Genomic DNA, 23323 nt, shown 5'->3' on the forward strand with positions numbered 1-23323 from the left:
AATGTTTCGCTATGACTGCTCACATTCGCAATAATACTCCAAACTATTTGTATGTAATGTGTCGAACGTCCCGGTAACCCCTAGCACAGTGGGGCGCAGGGGGTGGCTGGAAAGGGAGCTGATCGTCAGTTATTACATCAAAATGTCATTCACCGTTATTCTATACTTGTTGATCCTCCTTTTAAAATCGACCACACCTTGGACTATGTTGTAAGTTCATTTATGTACAAATGAAAACTTTCAATAAAAACAATTTAAAATTAAAAAAAAGAAAAACATTTAACAAAAAAAACACATTAATGCAGCATAAAATGAAATTCTAAATACAATTTATGGCTAGCGAATGGGAGACCTGACAATTCTTCGGTTAATTATGGACACATGAGTCACTGATAGCGGTAGCTCTTTCCAGCCAAATACCGCTATACTTACCATTATCACTACTTACAGCATTTCTTATTTCATAATAAAGGAAACCTTGGTCATGATCGCACAAATGATTTCACATTCTCAAAACAAAGCCAACACTGCAGTGAGGAGAGCTTTTCTACTTTATTACAAAGAGAAGAAGCCTTTATGTGGTCAGAAAATACAAGATTGATCTTTTTCTTCCTATGAAACGCTGCTGTTCAAACAGCCAGAGTGAATTGTCTCAGTTCACTTCTTTAAGTCCCATCATGTTCACTTGGGTATGGATGTCCTTGGCTGCTGAAAATCTGGCCCTTTAGTGCACAGGGCGACAATGGAGTCCCCTGACCAGCAGTTCCAGAATGTCCCATTTTCATATATTGCATCCATGCACACCTCCTAAAAATGAGGTACAGCAGGGCAAACATTTCCAAAATAGGTGTCATATATATAATATATACACATTCGTACATACATACCTTTATTCATGTGATGTCCAAAAATTTAAAAAAAATGTACACATTTATTACAAAATAGTAACAAAGACTGGACAGTGTTTTGCTCATTCTGGAAAGATGAAGCTCAGTAATACACAACTCTGGAAATTGTCCAAAGGTTGCGGCAATCTCTTTTTCTTCTAAATAGTGAGTTCTTGTTTGCCCATTCCCGGTCACGGGGGCATGTAGATCTTTGCGCTGCAATGAGATACAAGCCCCATTGGCTGAGAAGGGGCTGAACAAGGCCTAAAATCGCCTTTCAGAACAGAATGGGGAGTAAAATGAAGGAAGGTGACCTTGCCCATCTTTCCAAATGAAATACGAGAAGGATCTTCACATAAAAATGCAAACATGTGTTTCGTTTATTACCAAAGGTGCTACAATGAACAATGCAAACTTTGCTGTCTATTTTGTTTTTTTCCCTCTCTCACTCTCTTTCGCTCTTCCTTTTTACATTTTGAAAAAGTGGTAAACTTTGTCAGTGTACTGTACTGGTATGTGGTGAACAGACCTAGGTCTGTCTGCTGGCATAAAATGGAAACAAAAACAAAAGAGGAAAAAAAAAAAAATACAGACCCTGCTCAAACTAAAAAACAAAAACAAAAAAAAAAAATGACAATTCTAGTTGTTGGGCAGCACATAATTAGTAAGGCAGGACCTCAAGTGATGATCCCTTTGCATGAGACAATTGCCAGATCCTCAAGGAATTAAAACCAGGATGCCTGAGCCACATCAGTTCTGCAGTTGAGTATTGTGCTGAGACAGCCATACCCCATGAACAGGGAAGTCTTTAGAAGGCTTGCTGAGCAGGATTGTAATTGAAGGTGGATGGCAGATGAGGCCTTTCTTCTAGCTTGTCATATTCCAAATGGAACTCCTGAAAGGGGGGGAGAAAAATAAAGGGTAAGTTTCAGTTAAAATGAAATACTTGAATTTGTGGAAGAGTTTTTTTTAAAGACTAAAAGGTCAGGATATCCAATGTCTTGTTCATGGTGGGCCAGATGTGTTTCTGTATGTATTGAAGGGTCAGAAGTTGTAAACTATACCAAGAGCAATTAAAAAGGGACTTAAATCTGAACTCCAGGCAGATTCAATAGTAAGCACAGGTATGTGTTAATCAAGTGATTTAAATTGTATTTTTACAGAAAAATCAATCTGATACTAAACACACATACACACAGCTTCATTTATAATGTCCCTACTATTTCTGTATGTGGTTGGTACTGTAGATATTGTAAAAACATTGAAGTACCTCTCTTCTAATTGATATAAAGCTGTCACATGAACCAGATATTTTCCAGGTTGTCTGCAGGGAAAAGCATATGCAGGAGGAGCTTCTAGTCCTCTGCTACTGGTCACATGTTCAAAATAGAAAAAAACAGCCTTTGGAATACAGAGTCAAAATATACGGTTTTACATTTTTATAGAAAGAACATGGTGTGGGCGGATTCTGCCACTCACAGGCTATGTCCCACCCCTCCAGCCTGTGTCTTAGAATAAGAGGGAGGTGAATCCTCCATTTAAGCTGGCCTTCAGTCATTTTTTAAACTTTCCATCTATTAAATCTTCTGCCATAGTTTTAAATTTGGATTGTAAAACATTTTTTTTTCTGCCATTAAATACCTTATACAGCCCACTTCCTGTTTCTGGTCTGGCAATTAGCCTAGGCTTATGATATCATGCACAGCTCACTCTCCAACTCTTGTAAGAGTTTGCCAGGAAGGGAGGGGGGATGAGTCCTAAGAAGGCAAATGAGAGCTGCAGAGCTGGGGAGGTGCGCCTATGTGTGTCTGTGTAAATCCAGGAAGTGAACAGGCAGCAGCTTCAGCTGCCCACAGTTAAAATGGTTGCTGCCAGATTCAGTGGAGGAAGATTTCTGCAGCATATTTGGCAAGTACACAATCACAGTATATATAAAATATGCAAAGTGATTGGAGGGAAGTTTCAGAATGGCAAAGATGGTATTACAAATAATTTGAGCAGGCTGCAGTTCCTCCTTAATCGACATGCAATATCCTGCCCCTATTGCGTTTAGCTGGTTAGTGGGTACAGAGGAGGTGTAAGGGAGTGGGCTGTCATTTACTACTGTGTAAACGCCCACATGTGTGAGCCTATAGTTATATGGGCTGCTCAGATGTGATAGGGAGGAAATGCTCAGCATAGAAACTGACTGAAAACTGAGCATGTGCAGACTTGCCACTAAAGCTGAAAAATCCCTAGCTGAATTGAGAACATAAACTGAAGGTGGAGATAGAGAGCAGCAGGCTCAATCAGGTTTTTTGAAGAATACGGGAAAACGAATCTAATAGTGACCGAGTGAGTATGAACAGCATGTAAAACAGCATTTGATAGTTTTTTTATGACGTGGGTTTAGAAACACTTTAAGTACCTGAATTTGATTTGGTATCAGCCTCTTGTAATCCCCTGTACAGCAGAGCTCAGACTGGAGGAGAGGGAGAAGCAGGACAAGGAACCAGTCAGTTTTGCTGCATTGAGCATGTGCTAAGGTGGCACATGCTGATAGGAGGCGAGAACAGAGCAAGAGGAGGATGAACTCTTCAATCTGTTGCTGCTCTAACTGTAAAGTCACAGGCTGGGGAAGGGACAAGGCCTAGTTGTATTATTTAACTGCAATATAACAGATCTCCAGGCTGGCTGTGCCAATTGGGCAAATCTCAGAACTAGGTGGACAGACACACAAATCCTTTGACCGGTAAAACATTTCCCATATATGGATCCAATTTGTGTATTTAGCAGTTTGCCTGGAGCTCAGCTTTAACCACTTAAGGACCACCTAACGCCGATATACGTCGGCAGAATGGCACGGCTGGGCACAATCACGCAAGGGTACGTCCCCTTTAAAAGGGCCCAGCCGTGGGTCGCCGGCAGGCGCCCGCGACCCGGTCCGAAGCTCCGCGACCGCGGACCTGATCGCCGCCGCGATCGGTCACAGGAGCTGAAGAACGGGGAGAGGTGTGTGTAAACACACCATTCCCATTCTTCACAGTGGCAATATCAGTGATCCTCTGTTCCCAGAAATAGGGAGACGATCAATGATGTCACACGTCCAGCCCCAACCCCCTACAGTTAGAAACACATAGGTGATCACACTTGCCCCCTAGTGGTTAACTCCTAGACTGCAATTGTCATTTTCACAGTAATCAGGGCATTTTATAGCACTTGTCGCTGTGAAAAATGACAATGGTCCCAAAAATTTGTCAAAATTATCCGATGTGTCCGCCATAATGTCGCAGTCACAAAAAAATAAAAAAAATAATGGCTGATCGCCACCATTAGTAGTGAAACAAATAATATTAATAATGCCATAAAAACTATCCCCTATTTTGTAAACACAATAAATTTTGCGCAAAACAATCGTTAAACGCTTATTGCAATTTTTTGTACCAAAAAAAAGGTAGAAAAAATACATATCGGCCTAAACTGAGGAAAAAAATAATTTTCTTCTTTTTGGGGATATTATAGCAAAAAGTTTAAAATATTGCTTTATTTTCAAAATTGTCGCTCTATTTTTGTTTATAGCACAAAAAAATAAAAACCGCAGAGGTGATCAAATGCCACCAAAAGAAAGCTCTATTTGTGGGAAAAAAAGGATGGCAATTTTGTTTGAGAGCCACGTCGCTCGACCCCGCAATTGTCAGTTAAAGCGACACAGTGCTGAATTGCAAAAAGGGGCAAGGTCCTTTAGCTGCATAATGGTCTGGGTCTTAAGTGGTTAAATAGCAGTCAGTCATACCTGAATGCAAGAATGCCTTATTCCTTAACCACTTAAGGACCCGCTCACGACTATATACGTCCTGTTTTAAAAGATGGATATCTCGGTAATGGCAGCAGCTGCTGCCACAACCGAGATAACCATATTTTCCTTGAGCGGTCCTGTAAACGATAAGGGTGGTCTCCGTGGCGGATTCGCCGCAAGAGCACTGTTATTGGCGGCGGGAAAGGAGCCCCCTCCCGCCACTATTCCGCACCCTCCGGAGCCGTCGGTAGTGGCGGAGGTGGTCGGGTCCTGTCCCCTACTCGGCTGGGATACGAGTGAGGGCAAGATGGCCCCCACCCTACCCCATAGCATAGCAGGGCAGAAGTGACGTCAAAACTTCACTTCCGCCCATGCTTCTTAAAGCAATATTTTCTTGTCATTTTTTCAAATGACGAAAAAAAAATTTTTTTTTGCATTTAAGTCTAAATATGAGATCTGAGGTCTTTTTGACCCCAGATCTCATATTTAAGAGGACCCGTCATGCATTTTTCTATTACAAGGGATGTTTACATTCCTTGTAATAGGAATAAAAGTGATCCATTTTTTTTTTTTGTGTAAAAATTAATAAAATAAAAATTTTTTTTTTTTTTAAAAGTGCCCCGTCCCGACAAGCTTGCGCGCAGAAGCGAACGCATACGTGTAGCGCCCGCATATGAAAACGGTGTTTAAACCACACAAGTGAGGTATCACCACGATCGTTAGAGTGAGAGAAATAATTCTAGCCCTAGACCACCTCTGTAGCTCAAAAGATGCGACCTATAGAATTTTTAAAATGTCACCTATGGAGATTTTTAAGGGTAAAAGTTTGACGCCATTCCACGAGCTGGCGTAAATTTGAAGCGTGACATGTTGGGTATCATTCTACTCGGCGTAACATTATCTTTCACAATATATAAAAAAAATTGGGCTAACTTTATGGTTTTATTTATTAATTAAAAAAAAGTGTTTTCCCAAAAAAAGTGCGCTTGCAAGACCGCTGCGCAAATACTTTGTGACAAAAGTATTGCAATGACCGCCATTTTATTCTCTAGGGTATTATAAAAAATATATATAAATAAATCAGAACACACACATGCAGGAATTATGTTCCCAAAGTAATATTAGTGTGCACCAATATTTAACTACCCAATGTCTGTTACATATGCAAGCTCAAACTGATATGCTCATTATTGGGAACCAGAAACTACATGATACCCAGTGCCGAGCACCAGGATGATTCCTAGCACCGAATAAATATCATAGGGACTTAAAAGGGTTGTAAAGCCTTGTGTTTTTCACCTTAATGCATCCTATGCATTAAGGTGAAAAAACACCTTGCAGTGTCCGGCCCCCGTTGTATTTGCCTGAGCCTTGAACTTCCGTGGGCGCGATCCCGTGTCGTTCTCCCCACTGTTTTTTAGCTCTTAATTGGACAGATTGATAGCAGCGCAGCCATTGGTTCCCGATGCTGCCAAGGAAATCCTATCACACGGCTGCCGGAGGCGGGACCGAGTCATACACTAGGCAGCTATGTACGCTGAGTATATGACACAAGAGCGCACCCGCAAGGTAACCCCCTCAGGCGAGAGCTTCCCAGAGGAGGTTATCTATTGCGGGGAGGAACCGCCGCGGAACCCCAGTAGAGGACGATCAGGGCCACTCTGTGCTAAAAGAACTGCACAGTGGAGGTATGACATGTTTTTTTTTTTTTTTCAAAAACACTTTGATGTAAGGAAGTTAAAGTGGTAGCCAGGCCAAGTAACAATTTCAGGAGGATATCAGCAACGGCAACCCTCATATTTGTTAGTGCAGGTTTTCTTAACCACTTAAGGACCCCTTCGCGCCGATATACGTCGGCAGAAGGGCACAAGCACGTACAGGTACGTCGCCTTTAAGAGCCCAGCCGTGGGTGACCGGCGCGCCGCTGGCGGCATGCTCGCAACCTGGTCCTGAGGTCTGTGACTGCGGGACCCGATCGCCGCTGGTGTCCCGCGATCGGGTCACAGAGCTGAAGAACAGGGAGAGGTAAGTGTAAACAAACCTTTCTCTGTTCTGTCTAGTGTGAGTGTCACTGATCGTCTGTTCCCTGTCATAGGGAACGACGATCAGTGACGTCACACGCCAAACCACGCCCCCACACAGTAGTAATCACTTCCTAGGAAACACTTTAGCCCCCCTTCAGCACCCCCTACAGGTTAACCTCTTCACTGCAGTTTTCACAGTAATCCGTGGCTTTTTATAGCACTGATCACTGTAAAAATGACAATGGCCCCAAAATAGTGTCAAAACTGTCCGATGTGTCCACCATAAATGTCACAGTCACGATTAAAAAAAAAAAAAAAAAGTCATAAAACTATCCCGTATTGTAGACGCTATAACTTTTGCGCAAACCAAAAATATGTAGAATACGTATGGGCCTAAACTGAGGAAAAAATTTTTTTTTTTTTATATATTTTTGGGAAAAATGTATTATAGCAGAAAGTAAAAAAATATAGAATTTTTCCTCAAATTGTCGCTCTAGGTCAGAGGTGGGCAAACTACGGCCCGGCGGACCTTTTAATCCGACCCCTGGGCGGATCGCTAGAAATAGCATTGTAGTGGATGGCCGTGGCGGAACTACCGCCATAGCGACCCACGCGGGCGCTATGGGGCCCGCAGCTGAGTGAGGTTCGGGGGGGCCCGCAGTCCGATATTTGTTTATGACCGGGCCGCACAGCGGGAGGCAAGCGGGGACCGCGGCCTGGAGAGGGTTAACACAGGCCGCGGTCACCGCTTACCTCCCTCTATGCGGCTGTGCCTGTGTCTCCTCTAGTCTCCAGGCTCTCCTGCCCAATGTCCTCTATAATCAGAGCAGGGCTGGGAGAAGCCGGAGACACTGAACAGCATGAGTGCTGTGCAGGGATCCGTGGTTGCTAGGAAGCAGGTCGGATCCAATCAAAACAGCCATTGCTGTCCCCGCACACGCTCTGCTGCCTGCAGTAGCTAGGCAACGCCGACGCTGCCAGGGCTGGGGCCGCTGATGACGTATGACGTCTGGAGACCCCGCCCACCCAGACAGATTACGTCCATTCAAAAAAACAACAGGAGGGAGGAAGACACGTGTGAAGTGAAGCCATCAGATCGGGAGACAAGTAAAGGAGACACAGAAGAAGCAAAACAGGTAAACGAGAAAGGGGGTAATGGAGGAGGAGACAGGAAAGTGTAAATCGATAAAGATGGATGGTGGCACTGGCAAAAAGGAGATAAGAAAGGGGGAAGAAGAGGGAAGAACAGATAGAAAAAAAAGGGGACTATATAAAGAGAAAAATAAGGAAAACAGAAAAGCAGAGGAAAATAAGAGAAAAATTTTTTAATTTAAGAGTGAAAAATAAAAAGAGAGAAATGAGAATAGGAAAAAAGGAAGAAATGAGTGGGAAAAGGAGACAAATTAAGAGGATAAGGTACAACTGAGAAAAATGTATGAAAATAAACTTTAAAAAAAAAAAAAAACTGGTGGCACACTGGCAGCAATTGATGGCACACTGGCAGCAATTGATGGCACACTGGCAGCAATTGATGGCACACTGGCAGCAATTGATGGCACACTGGCAGCAATTGATGGCACACTGGTTTATGTATGTCTTAGTGATTGATTAACATCACAACTTTATTGAATTGAAATTGATACCCTTATTTTGTGTATGATTTTTGCTTTTGCTCATCACTGCCACACACATGCAGCCATGCATTGCACGTGTGTGGCAGTAATGAGCAAAACTAAAAATCATACAAAAAATCATACAAAAAAAAAAGCTATCAATGAAGTTGTGATGTGAATCAATCACTAAGACAATAAGACATACATAAACCATAATTTTCACTAATATGAGTCACAAATAGTGAAAAATGTTCATTGTTTTGGGAAATTTTTTTTAATACATTTTTTTTTCTTGTAAGGCAACCTAACTTTTTCATTGTTTAACTATAACAAGTACTCGTACCAGTTGTCCAACAATGATATTTACTGCTTTTTATAAAGAAATACAATTTATTTTATGCAGTATTGAGTTTAGCCTTTTGGCCCGGCCCTCCAAAATATTTTTAATTTCTCATGTGGCCCCATCGAAAAAATAATTGCCCACCCCTGCTCTAGGTGATCAAATACCACCAAAAGAAAGCTATTTGTGTGGGGGGGGGAAAAGTATGTCAATTTTGTTTGGGAGCGCCACATCGCACGACAAATCGTGCAATTGTCAGTTAAATTGACGCAGTGCCGAATTGCAAAAAGGGGCCTGGTCCTTTAGCGACAAAATGGTCCGGGGCTTAAGTGGTTAGTCCAGCTGCTCAGGACATCCTAGAGCAGCAGTCTGGGTACTACAGTCATTTCTTATTGCCAACTATTTTTCAGAGTGAAAGTAAAATGTTTAGCTTATTAAATATAATTTTCTATTTCTATACAATTACACAGAATCAGGCTTCTTCATAATTAAGCTTATTTGATTTGTAGAACTAACTGAGGAAGCTGTAGCAAGGTAATTTGAATTACTGTATCTTTGAGTTAAAGCATTTGGGTATTTTCAGCATAATGATTGCTTAAAACGAACAATTGAAAATCGTAAATAAAAGCAATAATCATTTCAATGGGCCAACATCGTCCTTCAAATAAATAACACATGCAACAGTAATGGTCTAACAACCTGGATAAAAAGCCTGCCAATTTTCAATGGAATAAATAAATATATATATATATATATATATATATATATATATATATATATATATATATATGTTTAAAGTGTTTTTCCACCTTTAACTGGGCTCTTGTACCAAAAAAGGCTCTGATGTGCAAAGTACTGCTCTAAAGCAGTTTGGACAGTGGTGATGTCTCTGCTTTTCTTTTATGAAAGTAGCATTCAGCATAAAATTGTATCTTATGTATACTTCTAAAAAATACTACATTTACTGGCTATGTTTGGCCTCAACGCAATCAGATTTGCTACCCCTGAACATGCAGTTGGTGACCTGCTAATCACTTAGAAACAAATTTCTGAAGTATTACAGATTATAAAACTAATGCATTGCCTTCAAAAAAGATGAAACTAGATTTCACAATAAAAAATAATTACTTATTAAAAAAAGGGGTATCTAGTTTGTGCTTTAGGCCCATTTCACACGGGGCAGATTCTGTCCCAATGAGCAGGGAATTTGTGAGCTTATCCCCTGCTGATCGTAGGAGAGCTGGCAGGTGATATCTGTCTCCGCTCAGTTTCTGCAGAGTGAACACGGATAGAGCCCACTCTGCTCTAAAGGCGGCGAAAGAGGAAGACACTGTCTCCCGTTTACCCAGATGAAGGCAGCTATCCAGAGAGAAATATATGGGTTCGACCTCATCGGAACGCCCGTCTCAATAAGGTCTTAGAGTACATGGACTGCAGTATTCACTTTTCAGTATATTGCTATTGAAACTGTTCGTTTCATTTAAACCAGAACAGACTTATGAGACTAAAGTCTCATGCACACTGGATATTTCTCCAGCTTTCCTAGATGCCTTTACACCAGGAAGCAGCGTTTTATACGCGTTTAGGAGAGTCAAGCACTTAGGTCAGTGATTCTCAAACTGCGTGAGATTTGCAGGTGTGCCGTGGGAGTTTTGAAAAATATTTAAAAATGGCTAGCGTTTTGAACCCTTAAACAGATTGAAAAATTAAATGATAAACCAATGTCACAAAAGTAAAAAAAAGTAACATAAAAAAAACAATATGTCATTCATGGTTCCTTACATAACGAGACTTAGACCCCTTTCACTCGCAGGCGCTATAGCGTTAAAAATAGCGCCTGCAATCCGCCCTTAAAAATCTGCTCCATTGTCTCCAGTGTAAAAGCCCCCAGGGCTTGTCAGCAATTCAATTCTCTGAGTTCATGGACGGACACAGCCTTAATCTTGACAAAGTGGGTATTGGCCTTCATTAAGGAGTGACTAGACAGAAACTTATAGAAAGTGTTAAACATCACACACTATACAGTACCGCCCAGGGGGCAGTCCCTCTGGGTATAACCCCTTTCTCTGCATCTCGCAGATCTGTTTGTCAAAAAACAGTACAAACATATAAAAAAAGAAAAAAAGGAGGGGTGGGTGCTGTGTCCAGAGGGGCCGCCCCCTGGGCGGTACTGTATGGTGTGTGATGTGTAACACTTTGTTTAAGTTTCTGCCTAGTCACTCCTAAATGAAGGCCAATACCCACTTTGTCAAGATTAAGGCTGTGTCCGTCCATGAACGAAAGAGAAGCTCATTTTTAATAGGTTATTTTAAATGTGATGGTAGAGGGCTGCGCTGACTTTGGACTTGATAAAATACAGTGGACAAACACAACCAGATGACAAGGCTCCCCAAATCATCACAGACTGTGGAAACTTAACACTGGACCTCATGCAACTAGGATTATGAGCCTCTCCACTCTTCCTCCAGACTGAGACCTTGATTTCCAAATGAAATGCAAAATCTCAGTCAGTGACGATTTGGGGAGCCATGTCATCTGCTGGTGTTGGTTCACTGTTTTATCAAGCCTAAAGTCAGCACAGCCATCTACCAGAAAATTTTAGAGCATTTCATGCTTCTCTCTGCTCACCAGGAGATGCAGATTTCATTTTCCAGCAGGACTTGGCACCCGCCTAAAAACTGCCAAAAGTACCAATACTTGGTTAAATGATCAGCAGATAAGCTGAAAGCCACTATTTAAAGAAACCTGGCCTTCCATAACACCTCAGGAGTGCCACAGGCTGATCACCTCCATGCCACCAGCACTGATGCAGTCATTCATGCAAAAGGAGCGCTGAACAAGTATGGAGTAAGCCATTCTGCATTTAAAAAATTAATCAAATCTTTTATTAGTCTTATGCAATATTCAAATTTTCTGAGATATTACATTTTAGGTTTTCACTAGCTGTAAGCCACAATCATCAAAATTTAAAGAAAGCAATGCTTGAAATATATCAGTGTAACGCATCAATATAAAATATACACGTTTCACTTTTTGAATTGAATTACTGAAATAAACGTTTGATATTCTAATTTCATGAGATGTATATGTATATATATTTTAGCTACGGCTTTTTCTGGGCTTTATTTTAGACCAAGCTCATGATCCCTAGACAACATACATGAACAGGAACCAAGCCAAGAAAGGTTTTTCCAGTGCGCCACATGCACAGTTCAGTGCACAATCTACAGAAGACTACAGACAGGTAGATTTTATTGTCTGCAATTACATTTTAGACTAGGTCTGCTTTAAGCATGGCAAGGCTATGTGATTTACTCCTTTTACATCACAGAACAAGGAAACTGGAAGCACAGTTCATCCAGGCACATATTTTCTACTAAATAGAAAATGTTATCCATACTCTAAGTTTCAATGGGCAATAATATTTTTTGGTCCATCTTTATTGTTTTTATACAAATGAGTTCCTCTGGATCTCTTTACATTTGCCAGCAGCATAACACGTTTTGAATCACAAAAAAGAATTGATGCGACTGTGGGCTGTTCAGAGCACTGAACTGCATTGCAGCACAGTAATGATAAAGATAAAAAAAAAAAAAAAAAAAAAAAAAAAAAACCTTCCTGCACAATATTCTCATAAAGGAAGGCCACAGTACTGGATGGTAGCAGATAATGCACATTACCCTGCGCAACTGTATGCCTTTACTGCATGGCATGTCTTTTTAACATTAACGTAACCTTTCGGAAACGTACAACGAAAATACATGTTACCATGCTTTACATGGGAGAATCATGTGAAAGCATATTAAAATATGTAGGGTGGGGGTTTGACCTGTATAAAAGTATATACCGTACTTTGAACCACTGCCCAAGTCTATTGTTATTAGCTGTTTGGGTAGCCGTCTGTACTTCTATAGGCTCTACAAGTATGTTATTTAAGTAGTAAGAATAAAAATTCCACAAAGTAGCAGACTTTTTAAAACAGAATTCTGTGGCTATAAAAACCCTCAAAAAACTGCGCCGTCATCCCCATCTGCCTTGGTGGAATGATATTGACCAGTTTTCACCATCTTATTTAATGCATGGGGTAAAAAAAAAAAAAAAAAAAAAAGAAGAACAGAAATACCTGGGCACATAATGACAGGAAGTAAAAAGATATAATTTAATAAATATTTTTTATAGAACAGATATATATAATACTCTATGAACGCTCATTTTATCATAATGTAGTTTTAGAAAAGGAAAAATTAATTATTTTTTCTAAAGAAAATACAGAAGCCACCATTTCTAACCTTCCAAAAATGTTAACTGAAGTTATCATGGTGATCCAATGGATTTAACACTTTTAGGCTGGATTCACACTAGAGCAGCCCACAGCAGGGGTCCAGGTCTGATTTCAGCCCAAATTTTTGTCTGAATTCAGACTTGAAACACGCACAGGACTCCTCGCTCGAGATGAGTGAAACCGCTCCATAGAGAGCGGGTCACAATCTCCTGCTATGCGAAAAAAGGCGTCCAATTCGCAATAGTGTGAACCCAGCCTAAAAGCAATAAATCCATTAGATCAGTAAAGTCACTGACCTGCAACAGATCAGGAGTTCAGACTTAACATGCTATATGCAGGGTCATCGACTGCACTGAATTAATTGGATCTGCAAACAATCTGCAGTGAAATGCAGTCGTTGTTTGGTGATGCTTTTTTTTTTTTTTAATAAAACAAGGTCGTTGGGGACATGTGGTCTTATGTAGCTCATTCGGTTTTTTCTCCTCAACACTCAAAGCCAGGTTCCCACGTGTATTGCCTGCAATGCACTCTGCTACTAAAGGGCCAACATATAAATCAGAAGTATGACCGTATCAACGCCATAACAAAAATAGCTTTCAAGTAAACTCTGCAGTACATAAAACAACCCTCTGTCCCAGCCACAGGTCTAACTATATGCAACGGACAGCGACTTCACATAAAAGAGTACGCAAGTGTATCTTGCAACCTCAGTGAGTGTTTATCAATAAAGAAGCACAGCAAAAACATTAATCACTTGACCACTAGAAGGTTTTACCCTTCATGACCAGGCCATTTTTTGCTATTCAGCTGGCAATTGCTCAGTCATGCTACACTGTACGCAAAATACATATTTCTTTCCCATATAAATAGGTTTTTTTTGGTTGTATTTGACCACCACCATTTTTTTATATTGTAAAAACATTTTGAAAAACATGATCTCTTCTGCTTTCGGTTGAAAAAACAAATCCAATAAAAAGAAATGTTCATAAATTTTGGCCAAAACAAATTCTAAATGTCTTTGGGGGACACTACTATTGGGGCCACTAGTAGTGTTCTGATCGTGATCAAGATACTAATCTGTACAGACACAATACTAGTAATGGTGGTGATCAGCGACTTATATGGTGACCGCTAGTGTAGAGGGCAATCTGATGCCAATTGATACTGGCTGGTAGTGACACTTGCACAGTGATTAGTGAGAATACTGTGGCACTGGCTGGGTGACCAGGATAAGAAGGGCAAGTAAGGGGTTGCTTTTACTTACAGATCTGGCTTGAGTCTTTGTGCTTCGGCCTCATACACACTGGACGTTTTTCAGCTGCTGTTTTTGGTTTCAGGCATTGTTTTCTGCAGCCAGTAAACTCCCCAGTATATTATTCTATGTGTCCATGCACACATAGGCAGTTATCAGTGTTTTTTTGGCGGGTGGGGGGGGCCTCTGGCTGGAGAAAAAACTAGTCAGTTTAATAAAAGCTTAAAAATGCTAACAAATGCAGCAATTCTGCTTTTATCAGCATTTTTGAGCCATAAGCTTTTGAGGGAGTATTTTTTGTTTTTTAAGCAAAAAAAAAAACACGCACAAAAAAAAATATAAAAAAAAAAAAATCGAACACAACCCCTGAAAAACGTATTTTACAGCGGCAGCTTTCTACAGCTAATGCTACTGCCATTTCTATAGCGTCAGATATGCGCAAGGCCTTTCAGTTCTGAAAAGGTAACAAAGCTGGGAAAAATCCAGCCATATCTGTGCTATGATTGGCCACAACCGTTCAGCAAGTATACAGCCAAAATGATTGGTTGTAACTTGCTGACAAACTAGTGTTGTGTACAATCACAGCACAGGAAGCACACATACACTCCTGTAAAAAGTACATCATGATTTACAGGTACGTCTCTGTGCTGCCCACAAGCAGTAAAATGTACCGTTGGCGAACGGCAAGTGGTTAAGCATCGCATTAACGCCTTCACTCCTTTCCCACTTATGCATAAGCACTAAAGGTGCCAAGGCATTTGTGCTTCTAGATATATTGACAGTTGACGTGAGAAAAAGATAACATATACCGTACCTTTGCAACTTTCCTCCAGTTAAGACAGTCAAAGAAGTAATATGTTCCCCTCTCGTATGTGTTTGTTTTCATTGTTGGTTCCATTCCAGGTGCCCTGGTTATCCATACCCGCTCTTCTTTATGATATCTCCAGTCTCTGTTGAAACTAAAATGAGAAACATTTTCAGGGTTATGAGTTGCATCTCCCTTTGTACCAATATCACCAGCGTATAAAAAATTTCCATTTCAACAGTTATACTTCATGTTTTACAGAAGGACCAGAAAAGCAAGTCTTAAACGTAGTGCACAACCTCCAAGGAGGGGTTCGGGTATGTCACTACTAGTGGTGGATTCTCCCCAGGAAATACACGATTGTTACCTTTGTGTTATCCATCAACAGTGACATGTTTATTCCGAATATAGATTTTGCGCACGATTTAATATGCACCAACAAACGTGAGTTTAAGAGTTGGGTTAATAGGAAAATAAAAAGATCAGCATGTGCTTTTACAGTGGGGATTGAAAGTTTGGGCACCCCAGGTAAAAAAAATGTATTAATGTGCACAACGAAGCCAAGGAAAGATGGAAAAATCTCCAAAAAGGCATCAAATTACAGATTAGACATTCTTATAATATGTCAAAAAAAGATAGATTGCCATCATTTACACTTCAAAATTACAGAAAACAAAAAAATGGCGTCTGCAAAAGTTTGGGCACCCTGCAGAGTTAAGATCTTGTACCGCCCCCTTTGGCAAGTATCACAGCTTGTAAACGCTTTTTGTAGCCAGCCAAGAGTCTTTCAATTCTTGTTTGAGGTATCTTTGCCCATTCTTCCTTACAAAAGTCTTCCAGTTCTTTGAGATTTCTGGGCTGTCTGTCACGCACTGCTCTTTTAAGGTCTATCCATAGATTTTCAATTATGTTGAGGTCAGGAGATTGTGAAGGCCATGGAAAAACCTTCAGTTTACGCCTCTTGATGCAACCCCCCGTGGATTTTGAGGTGCGTTTAGGATCATTATCCATTTGTAGAAGCCATCCTTTTAACTTCAGCTTTTTCACAGATGGCATCAAGTTACCATCCAAAAGTTGCTGAAATGTTATTAAATCCATTTTTCCTTCTACTCGTGAAATGTTCCCTGTGCCACTGGCTGCAATACAACCCCAAAGCATGATTGAACCACCCCCATGCTTAACAGTTGGACAGAGGTTCTTTTCATTAAATTCTGTGCCCTTTCCTCTCCAAACGTCTCTTGCTCATTCCGGACAAAAAGTTCTATTTTAACCTCATCAGTCCACAGAACTTGTTTCCAAAATGCATCAGGCTTGTCTATATGTTCATTTGCAAAGTTCAAACGCTGATTTTTGTGGTGAGGACGTAGAATAGGTTTTCTTCCGATGACTCTTCCATGAAGACCATATTTGTACAAGCATCTCTTTATAGTGGAATAGGGTACCACAACTCCAGTGTCTGCCAGATCTTTCTGGAGGGATCGTGCAGTCAAACGTGGGTTTTGAATTGCTTTTCTCACAATCCTGCGAGCTGTTCTGTCTGATATTTTTCTTGGTCTTTCAGATCTTGCTTTAACTTCCACTGTTCCTGATGACATCCATTTCTTAATTACATTCCGAACAGAGGATATTGACATCTGAAAACGCTTTGCTATCTTCTTATATCCTTCTCCAGCTTTGTGAGCGTCAACTCTTTTCAGTTTCAGTTTTCTAGACAACTGCTTAGAAGAACCCATGGTGCTGATTGTTGGGATAAGGTCAGATGAGTCTGGGCATTTAAAACCTTTGAGATTAACATCACCTGGTCTTCCCAGACGATGATTGAGAACAATCCATGACACTGGCAGGTCTCAAGCTTTGCAAAGGGGCAGTGCATGCTATAAATTCTGCAGGGTGCCCAAACTTTTGCAGACGTCTTTTTTTTGTTTTTTGTCATTTTGAAAGTGTAAATGATTGAAATAAAATCTAACTTTTTTGACATATTATAAGAATGTCTAATCTGTATTTAGATGCCTTTTGAAGATTTTTCCATCTTTCCTTGGCTTCGTTATGCACATTAATACAAATTTTTACCTGGGGTGCCCAAACTTTCGATTCCCACTGTATTATATAAAAAGCACTATGATTTCTATGCCATAATTTATTATATTATATTATATATTTACTTACTTACTTACTTACTTACTTACTTACTATCTCTCTCTCTCACCTACAAAATGAGGACATTATTGAGCATATGTTCAATTTGGAAAATGTATGAATTTGCAGCACCACTGGAGATGTGTGCTCACTTTCCAAACTAACATTTTATAAAAAAGAAAAAATATGAAGACGTTGAATGTGCATTTATATATTTAGCATGGCTATTATGTTGTTTATGCACTTGTGTACATAGACACAATAAGCAATCAGCAAATGCAGAATAAAAGCATAATCCTTAAAGGTTTCCAGCATTTCAACATCAAATACATTGTCATATTTCCATCTGCAATAAACATGGAACATTCTTGCGAAAGAGGATTAAATCATAACCTATACAATGTTAAAAGCATGCACCAATGGGCAGAAGCACACACACAATGCATGCAGAACAAGCATCAAATATGCATGTTACCACACATTAATGGGGACAAAGGACTCTAAAATAACATTCCAATCTTGGTATGTTCACAGCACAGTAGAAATAAAGCGTTGGTAACGCCCTTTTGCCAAGACAGGTAAATGTCAGTTTATGGAAGTAAACCGTATTATAAGGCCCCATGTACACACAGCGCATGTCTTTACGTAGGATTTTGAACGACTGAAATATGGTCATTCTGTGCGTACACCGCCAACATATGAATGACTTATTCAGGGCCGACATGTAAACTCTAATACTGCGTAATCTGTGGTGGCACCCCTGGCTACACATTTAACATGTAGACCGAGCAGCAGTGACCAATAGCGCCCCACGTGCGCTGGATGCAAGTTAGCGAAAACTATTATATGTGTACAGTGGCAAATATGGTCTTTATGCCAGAACTGTAATGCAGACTTCTCTAGCTTTGGTTTACGCAGGTATATGCTGTGGAGTAAAATAAACCTGTGTGCATGGGGCCCATAGGATACAATAGTGCTGCATTCAGTTCTGTATACAATTACAGATATGAGTGCAGATAATTGGACACCCGTGTAAATAAGCCTCAACTTAAAGTGGCTTAATATTAGCACACTTAGCTGTCCTGGAGTCCAGCGGCGTCGGCAGCAGAAGATGAGCAATCGCTCGTCACTCTGCTGCCCTCACTGCCACACTCTTTGAGGGAACCAGGAAATGAAGCATTGCGGCTTGCCGATGAGCAGACGTTCCACTTTAGGGTGGAGCTCCGCTTTAAATGAGCTGAGATTTGAGGCTGTGGTGGCATCATTACAAATTTCCATGAATTCAATACTTTGATATCAAGTCCCTTACTAAACTCTTCCAGACTCTGGCCTCCCTCAGCTTCTTTCACATGGAAGCTATAAGAGGAGATTCTAGAAGAAAATTTTAATATATTTATCTACACATACATTTTTTTTTTATTGCTGTGACCAAACTAAGGAAATGATGCAACAAAACAAACCAATATACATTTTCCTATTGTCTGTCTGAAAACTGCTTAATACTTATACATACAGCTCGACTGCGGCTAAAAGCTGTAAAACGTCCCCTCCATTCATGTAATATAGATAGAAAAGAAGATCTTCTCCATATCGGCCAAGTTTTATTGCAGCCAACTACAAAAAAAAAAAAGAGAGAGAAGTACATTATATTAGTACAATTGTAAGTATAAGCTTTTTTGCACACACACCCTAAAATAGTTTTCTTGGTGTCTGAGGGGCACAGGATGTCATTAACCATCGGATTATACATTACTCAGGATTAACACAAACCCCCCCCCCCAATAATTGTAAGCCAGCCAGGGATATATACACCACCTCCCCCCCACTTTTTCCTTGCTTACATGACTGAACAAACCAGCCAGAGATCTAAGAAACTAATATGTGCTGCTGCTGGGGGAGAGGGCAATAAACGCAACCTTGTTGTTGCGTCTTGCATGAGCAACGCACAGCTTTGCTTTAAGATTTGAACCTAAAAATCTCACTTGCTCCAGGCATTGTAAGGGCTTGCTAATACAATTTAACAATTAACTAACCCAATCATTTGTTTATGCATACAACACACATTGCACAGGAATAGTTAAGTGCTGATGCAAGTGAACAAATTTTGGGGGGAAGTTGGCAAAGTTTAAAGTTTACAAATGAAAAATCATTTCAGAAGGTCTGCCCTTAAAAATATGTAAATCATAAGGGAACATTTATTTGTGCTAACAAATCCCAAATGACTGCCCACAGCATACACAGAATTACTGCTTTGCAATAACTTATTAAATCCCACAGTTTGAAGAAACTCACCTTATCCCTAATGTGAATGTTCGTTAAGTACTCAGAAGGGACATGGAAATCTAAAAAGAAAAAAAAAAAAAATGAAAAGAGAATGAAAACTGAACAAAAAAAGAAATCACTTAGCTCTGCCATCCCGGAAGGGGTCTTGCTACATAAAAGTAAGTCATTATAAATATAAATGAAAAGCCAAAAAAAAAAAAGGGGGGGGGGGGGAATCTGGCTATTTTAGACTAGAAAAAAAAAAAATTCTCTTATCAAACCATCACACAAAATAACCAAGAAAAACATACCGATATCTTGTGGTCGACACGGCGAGGATGCCCATGGCGATGCAAACTTCGGATAAAGATTTCTAGGTTTAAAAACAAGGATATAAGCACAAAAACAAACACGCAAAAAAAAAATCATGGTTAATATAACATAAAAAAAAATATATATATATATTGAAAATTTTTTTTTTTTGGTGCCAGCGTCTGGGAGCAGGCTGCATTTACCACAAGAACCAGGGGTCTTCAATGCCAATCTTTTCTTAAGGAATACACAAAGCAAATGCAGATCAAGCTTGCACCAAATTTAAAAAATGGAGAACTGTTAGAAATCCTCATCACTATAAATTGTGCTGGGGTTAGTGACTGGGGAAAGATACAAGCCAAAGCATTCCTAACAGCTAGTAGGAAAGGTCAATAGCAGCCTACTTGTTTTATGACAGGTTTTCTTTAACCATTTGAGCTCTGGAAGATTTTACCCCCTTCATCACCACAGCATTTATTGCCATTTAGGACTGCTCTACTGGCAATTGTACGGTCATGCAAATGAAATGTACCGGATTTATCGGCGTATAACACGCACAGGCGTATAACACGCACCATAACGTTAAGAGGGAAGTTTCAGGAAAAAAACTTTCCATAGCCCCCTGCGTATAACACGCAGACATAGTTTACCCTCTATTTTCAGGGTAAAAAAGTGAGTGTTATACGCCAATAAATACAGTATATCTTTCACATAAAAAGTGCTTTCTTTTGGTGGTATTTGATGGCCACTGGGTTGACTTATTACATAAAGCGCATTATTTTGGATAAATTTGATGAGAATCACCAGGACCCTTTCCTCTTCCTATTTATCAGAGAGGGCATAAACCAGCTGAAATGGCAAGCAACGAACCACCGGAGCATTTACTGTGAAGGCTAGAAAATTTCTGGTCTTGGCCACAAATTTGTGCAGCTTGAGAAGGGAGGTTCAATGACCTTATAGAAGGGGGGGGGGGGGGGGGTTCAATGTTGTAGAGACATTATGATGGCTCTCAGTTCTAGAATATTGATGGGTAGCTTTGTTTTCTGTGGGGATAATTTTCCTTGAACAGTCTGGGAGTTGTAAACTCTGCCCAGCTTTCACATACCAAGACCTGTGGAATGACGTTTCTAGTTGAGCGATCCAATAATTATACCAGCTTGTTTACATCTTGATGTTGGATTGAAGGGGGGTCTGAAGTGAAATTGAGCAAAGGGATCTGCCTCGAAGGAGGCTACCACGAGGCCTAGAATCCTCATGCAAAAGCAAATTAAGGGCTGTGCGCGTAATCCAAGTTTCCGAGATCTGAACCTTCAGGAGGAAGATTCTGGCTTGCTTTTTGAACACTCGGGGTATAGATGAAAATGTGAATAGTGCAGGTCTCCCTCAACAAAATGCAGAAAGCCACAATTGGAAAATGGGGAGAGACTTTGTATTTCTGGTGCATCTTTCTCAACCCCTTGAAGCTAGTGCATCAAATCTGCCTTTGTTTGAAACTAGCACATTGGAAGGCAAAAAGCAATGAGGGTGCAGTGATAGAAACTCAATTTTGTAACCCTTTAACCACTTAAGGACCGCCTAATGCCGATATACGTAGACAGAATGGCACAGCTGGGCACAAGCACGTACAGGTACGTTGCCTTTAAGAGCCCGGGCACGGTTCCGAAGCTCCGTGACCCGATCGCCGCCGGTGTCCCGCGATCGGTCACAGGAGCTGAAGAACAGGGAGAGGTGAGTGTAAACACACCTTCCCCGTTCTTTACTGTGGCAATGTCAGTGATCGTCTGTTCCCTGATATACAATACATTACAAAGTCAGGCATTACCAAGTGCACCCCATTCAGGCAAAGTTACAACTAATACTTCCCTCCACTTCACTTCCCTGCGGGCACCAAGTAACAGTCTGGTATAAGCTCAGTGCTAGAGCTCAAACAGGACCAAGGACAATCCCCCACCCTGGTACGCAGGCCTGACCATTGATCGCTTAGGTGCCGACCATGCATAACTTGCTTCTACACACCCAGAAGTACAGTGTATGCCACAATGTGCTGGAGAGTGTAGTAAAGGTAAGTATCTGTAAAAGGTGAGGATAGACTAGTTTGCCCTAACGAGGCAACATGGTAGATTTAACTTGAGGAAGAAAAGAAGAAGCAGAAAAAAAAAAAAAACGAAACTCACAATTCATGAAAAAGCCTACTTTCTGTCATATGTCCTAGAAACCTGACAGAGAACTAATGGGATGCCAGGGGCAACACAGAATGTCTTTTGAGAAACAGTCTATTTAAATAAGGAATAGCTCTTTGTTTACAGCAAGAAGGGAGAAAAGAACAAAAAAAACAAACAAAAAAAAAACAGGGTGTCAAGTATCAGGATCAATAAGAGCCTGTTCACACTGGGGCGACTCGTCAGGCTACTCAGGACGCAAGTCGCTCCGACTTAGAAAAAGGTTCTTGTACGACTTTGGGGGCGACTTGCATTGACTTCTATACAGAAGTCATTTTGCAAGTCGCCTCTGAAGTCGTCTTCAGGACGCCTTGCCGCCCCAGTGTGAACAGGCTCTAAAAGTACACTCTGATCAATTCCATTGCAATCCATACAGTTAAAATATTCTCAAAAAGCATGTATACATAAAGCATTGGATATGGATTTCAAATATATACGTCATTAAAGAGAGTGCCTATAAACACTGTTTAATTAACATTTAATTTCCCAGACTTGGCACAGTCTGACAAACATTTGGTTTGCATAAAAATAGATACACAGACATTAATAGTAAAAAGCACAAACAAAAAATAAACGGACTTACTCTGGAGAGTTGAGATTGAGGCCTAGTGTTGTCAAGTCACTTCCTAACGCAAGATGTACCATCCCTGGGTCTGTTTCAGCTGCCCTGATGAATGTTAACAAGCCAATCATGCCAAACTGATCTGTCACCATACCTTGAGGAATGTTGGTAACGCGGCCTGGACAAGACATAACAGCAATCAAAATTAGAAACATCTAACAAAATATTTGTGTCAAGAGCTTGAGGTAATTAAAAACAGGACAATAAGACAGGACTGTGAATTAAAGCAGTAATAAACCCAAAATAAAAAATGTAATATTATTGCAGCTTATCAATCATTGGATGTGTTCGCTGCATTCGTTTAAGGCTTTTTCCCCCCTTTGTTTTCACCAGCCAAAAACACACCTCCTGTATTAGAGTGCCTACACTCCGAATGAAGGAGCAACAGACACCTCTGGACAGCAGCATTGTCAGTCTAGGGGGAGGGGAGGTTTAAAGTGCACTTACAATTTAAAGCCAAACTGCAGTTAACACTTTTTAGGCAGCAACAGTTACCCCCCCCCCCCCCTTCTGGGATAAAGGTTTTATATAAAAGTTGACAACCCCTCCCCATCAGCTGTAAATGTTTTGTCTCAGCCACAACTGCTACATCTGCAGGACAGCTTGCACTGTTGAAAAATAAAAACAGACTTACTGGCGAAAATAAATAAAGCCTAAAAAAGAAAAAACAAGTGCAGCCACCACATCTAGGGAGTGGTAAGCTACAACATATTAAAAGGGCTTGCTTTGGGGTTTAATACAGTTTTAAATAATTTAACAAAATAAAAGCCTGTAAATGTTGGTACCTATGCATT

General features: G+C 40.5%; 1 protein-coding gene across 6 annotated transcripts in view; it reads right to left on the bottom strand.

The window, feature by feature from the left end:
* Positions 1 to 204: 204 nt before the first annotated feature.
* Positions 205 to 23323, bottom strand: part of CNOT2 (CCR4-NOT transcription complex subunit 2) — a 92586-nt gene continuing 69467 nt past the window's right edge. For all 6 annotated transcript variants that reach the window (XM_040344009.1, XM_040344008.1, XM_040344007.1 and 3 more), the window contains exons 10-15: positions 22491 to 22647; positions 19688 to 19749; positions 19407 to 19456; positions 18628 to 18728; positions 14988 to 15132; positions 205 to 1782 (exon numbers count right to left, since the gene is read on the bottom strand). In XM_040344009.1, coding sequence (XP_040199943.1) covers positions 1696 to 1782; positions 14988 to 15132; positions 18628 to 18728; positions 19407 to 19456; positions 19688 to 19749; positions 22491 to 22647 — 602 coding nt within the window. In that variant the 3' untranslated portion in view covers positions 205 to 1695. The remainder of the gene's footprint in view (positions 1783 to 14987; positions 15133 to 18627; positions 18729 to 19406; positions 19457 to 19687; positions 19750 to 22490; positions 22648 to 23323) is intronic.

Source organism: Rana temporaria, chromosome 3, assembly GCF_905171775.1.
Source record: "Rana temporaria chromosome 3, aRanTem1.1, whole genome shotgun sequence".
NCBI lineage: Eukaryota > Metazoa > Chordata > Amphibia > Anura > Ranidae > Rana > Rana temporaria.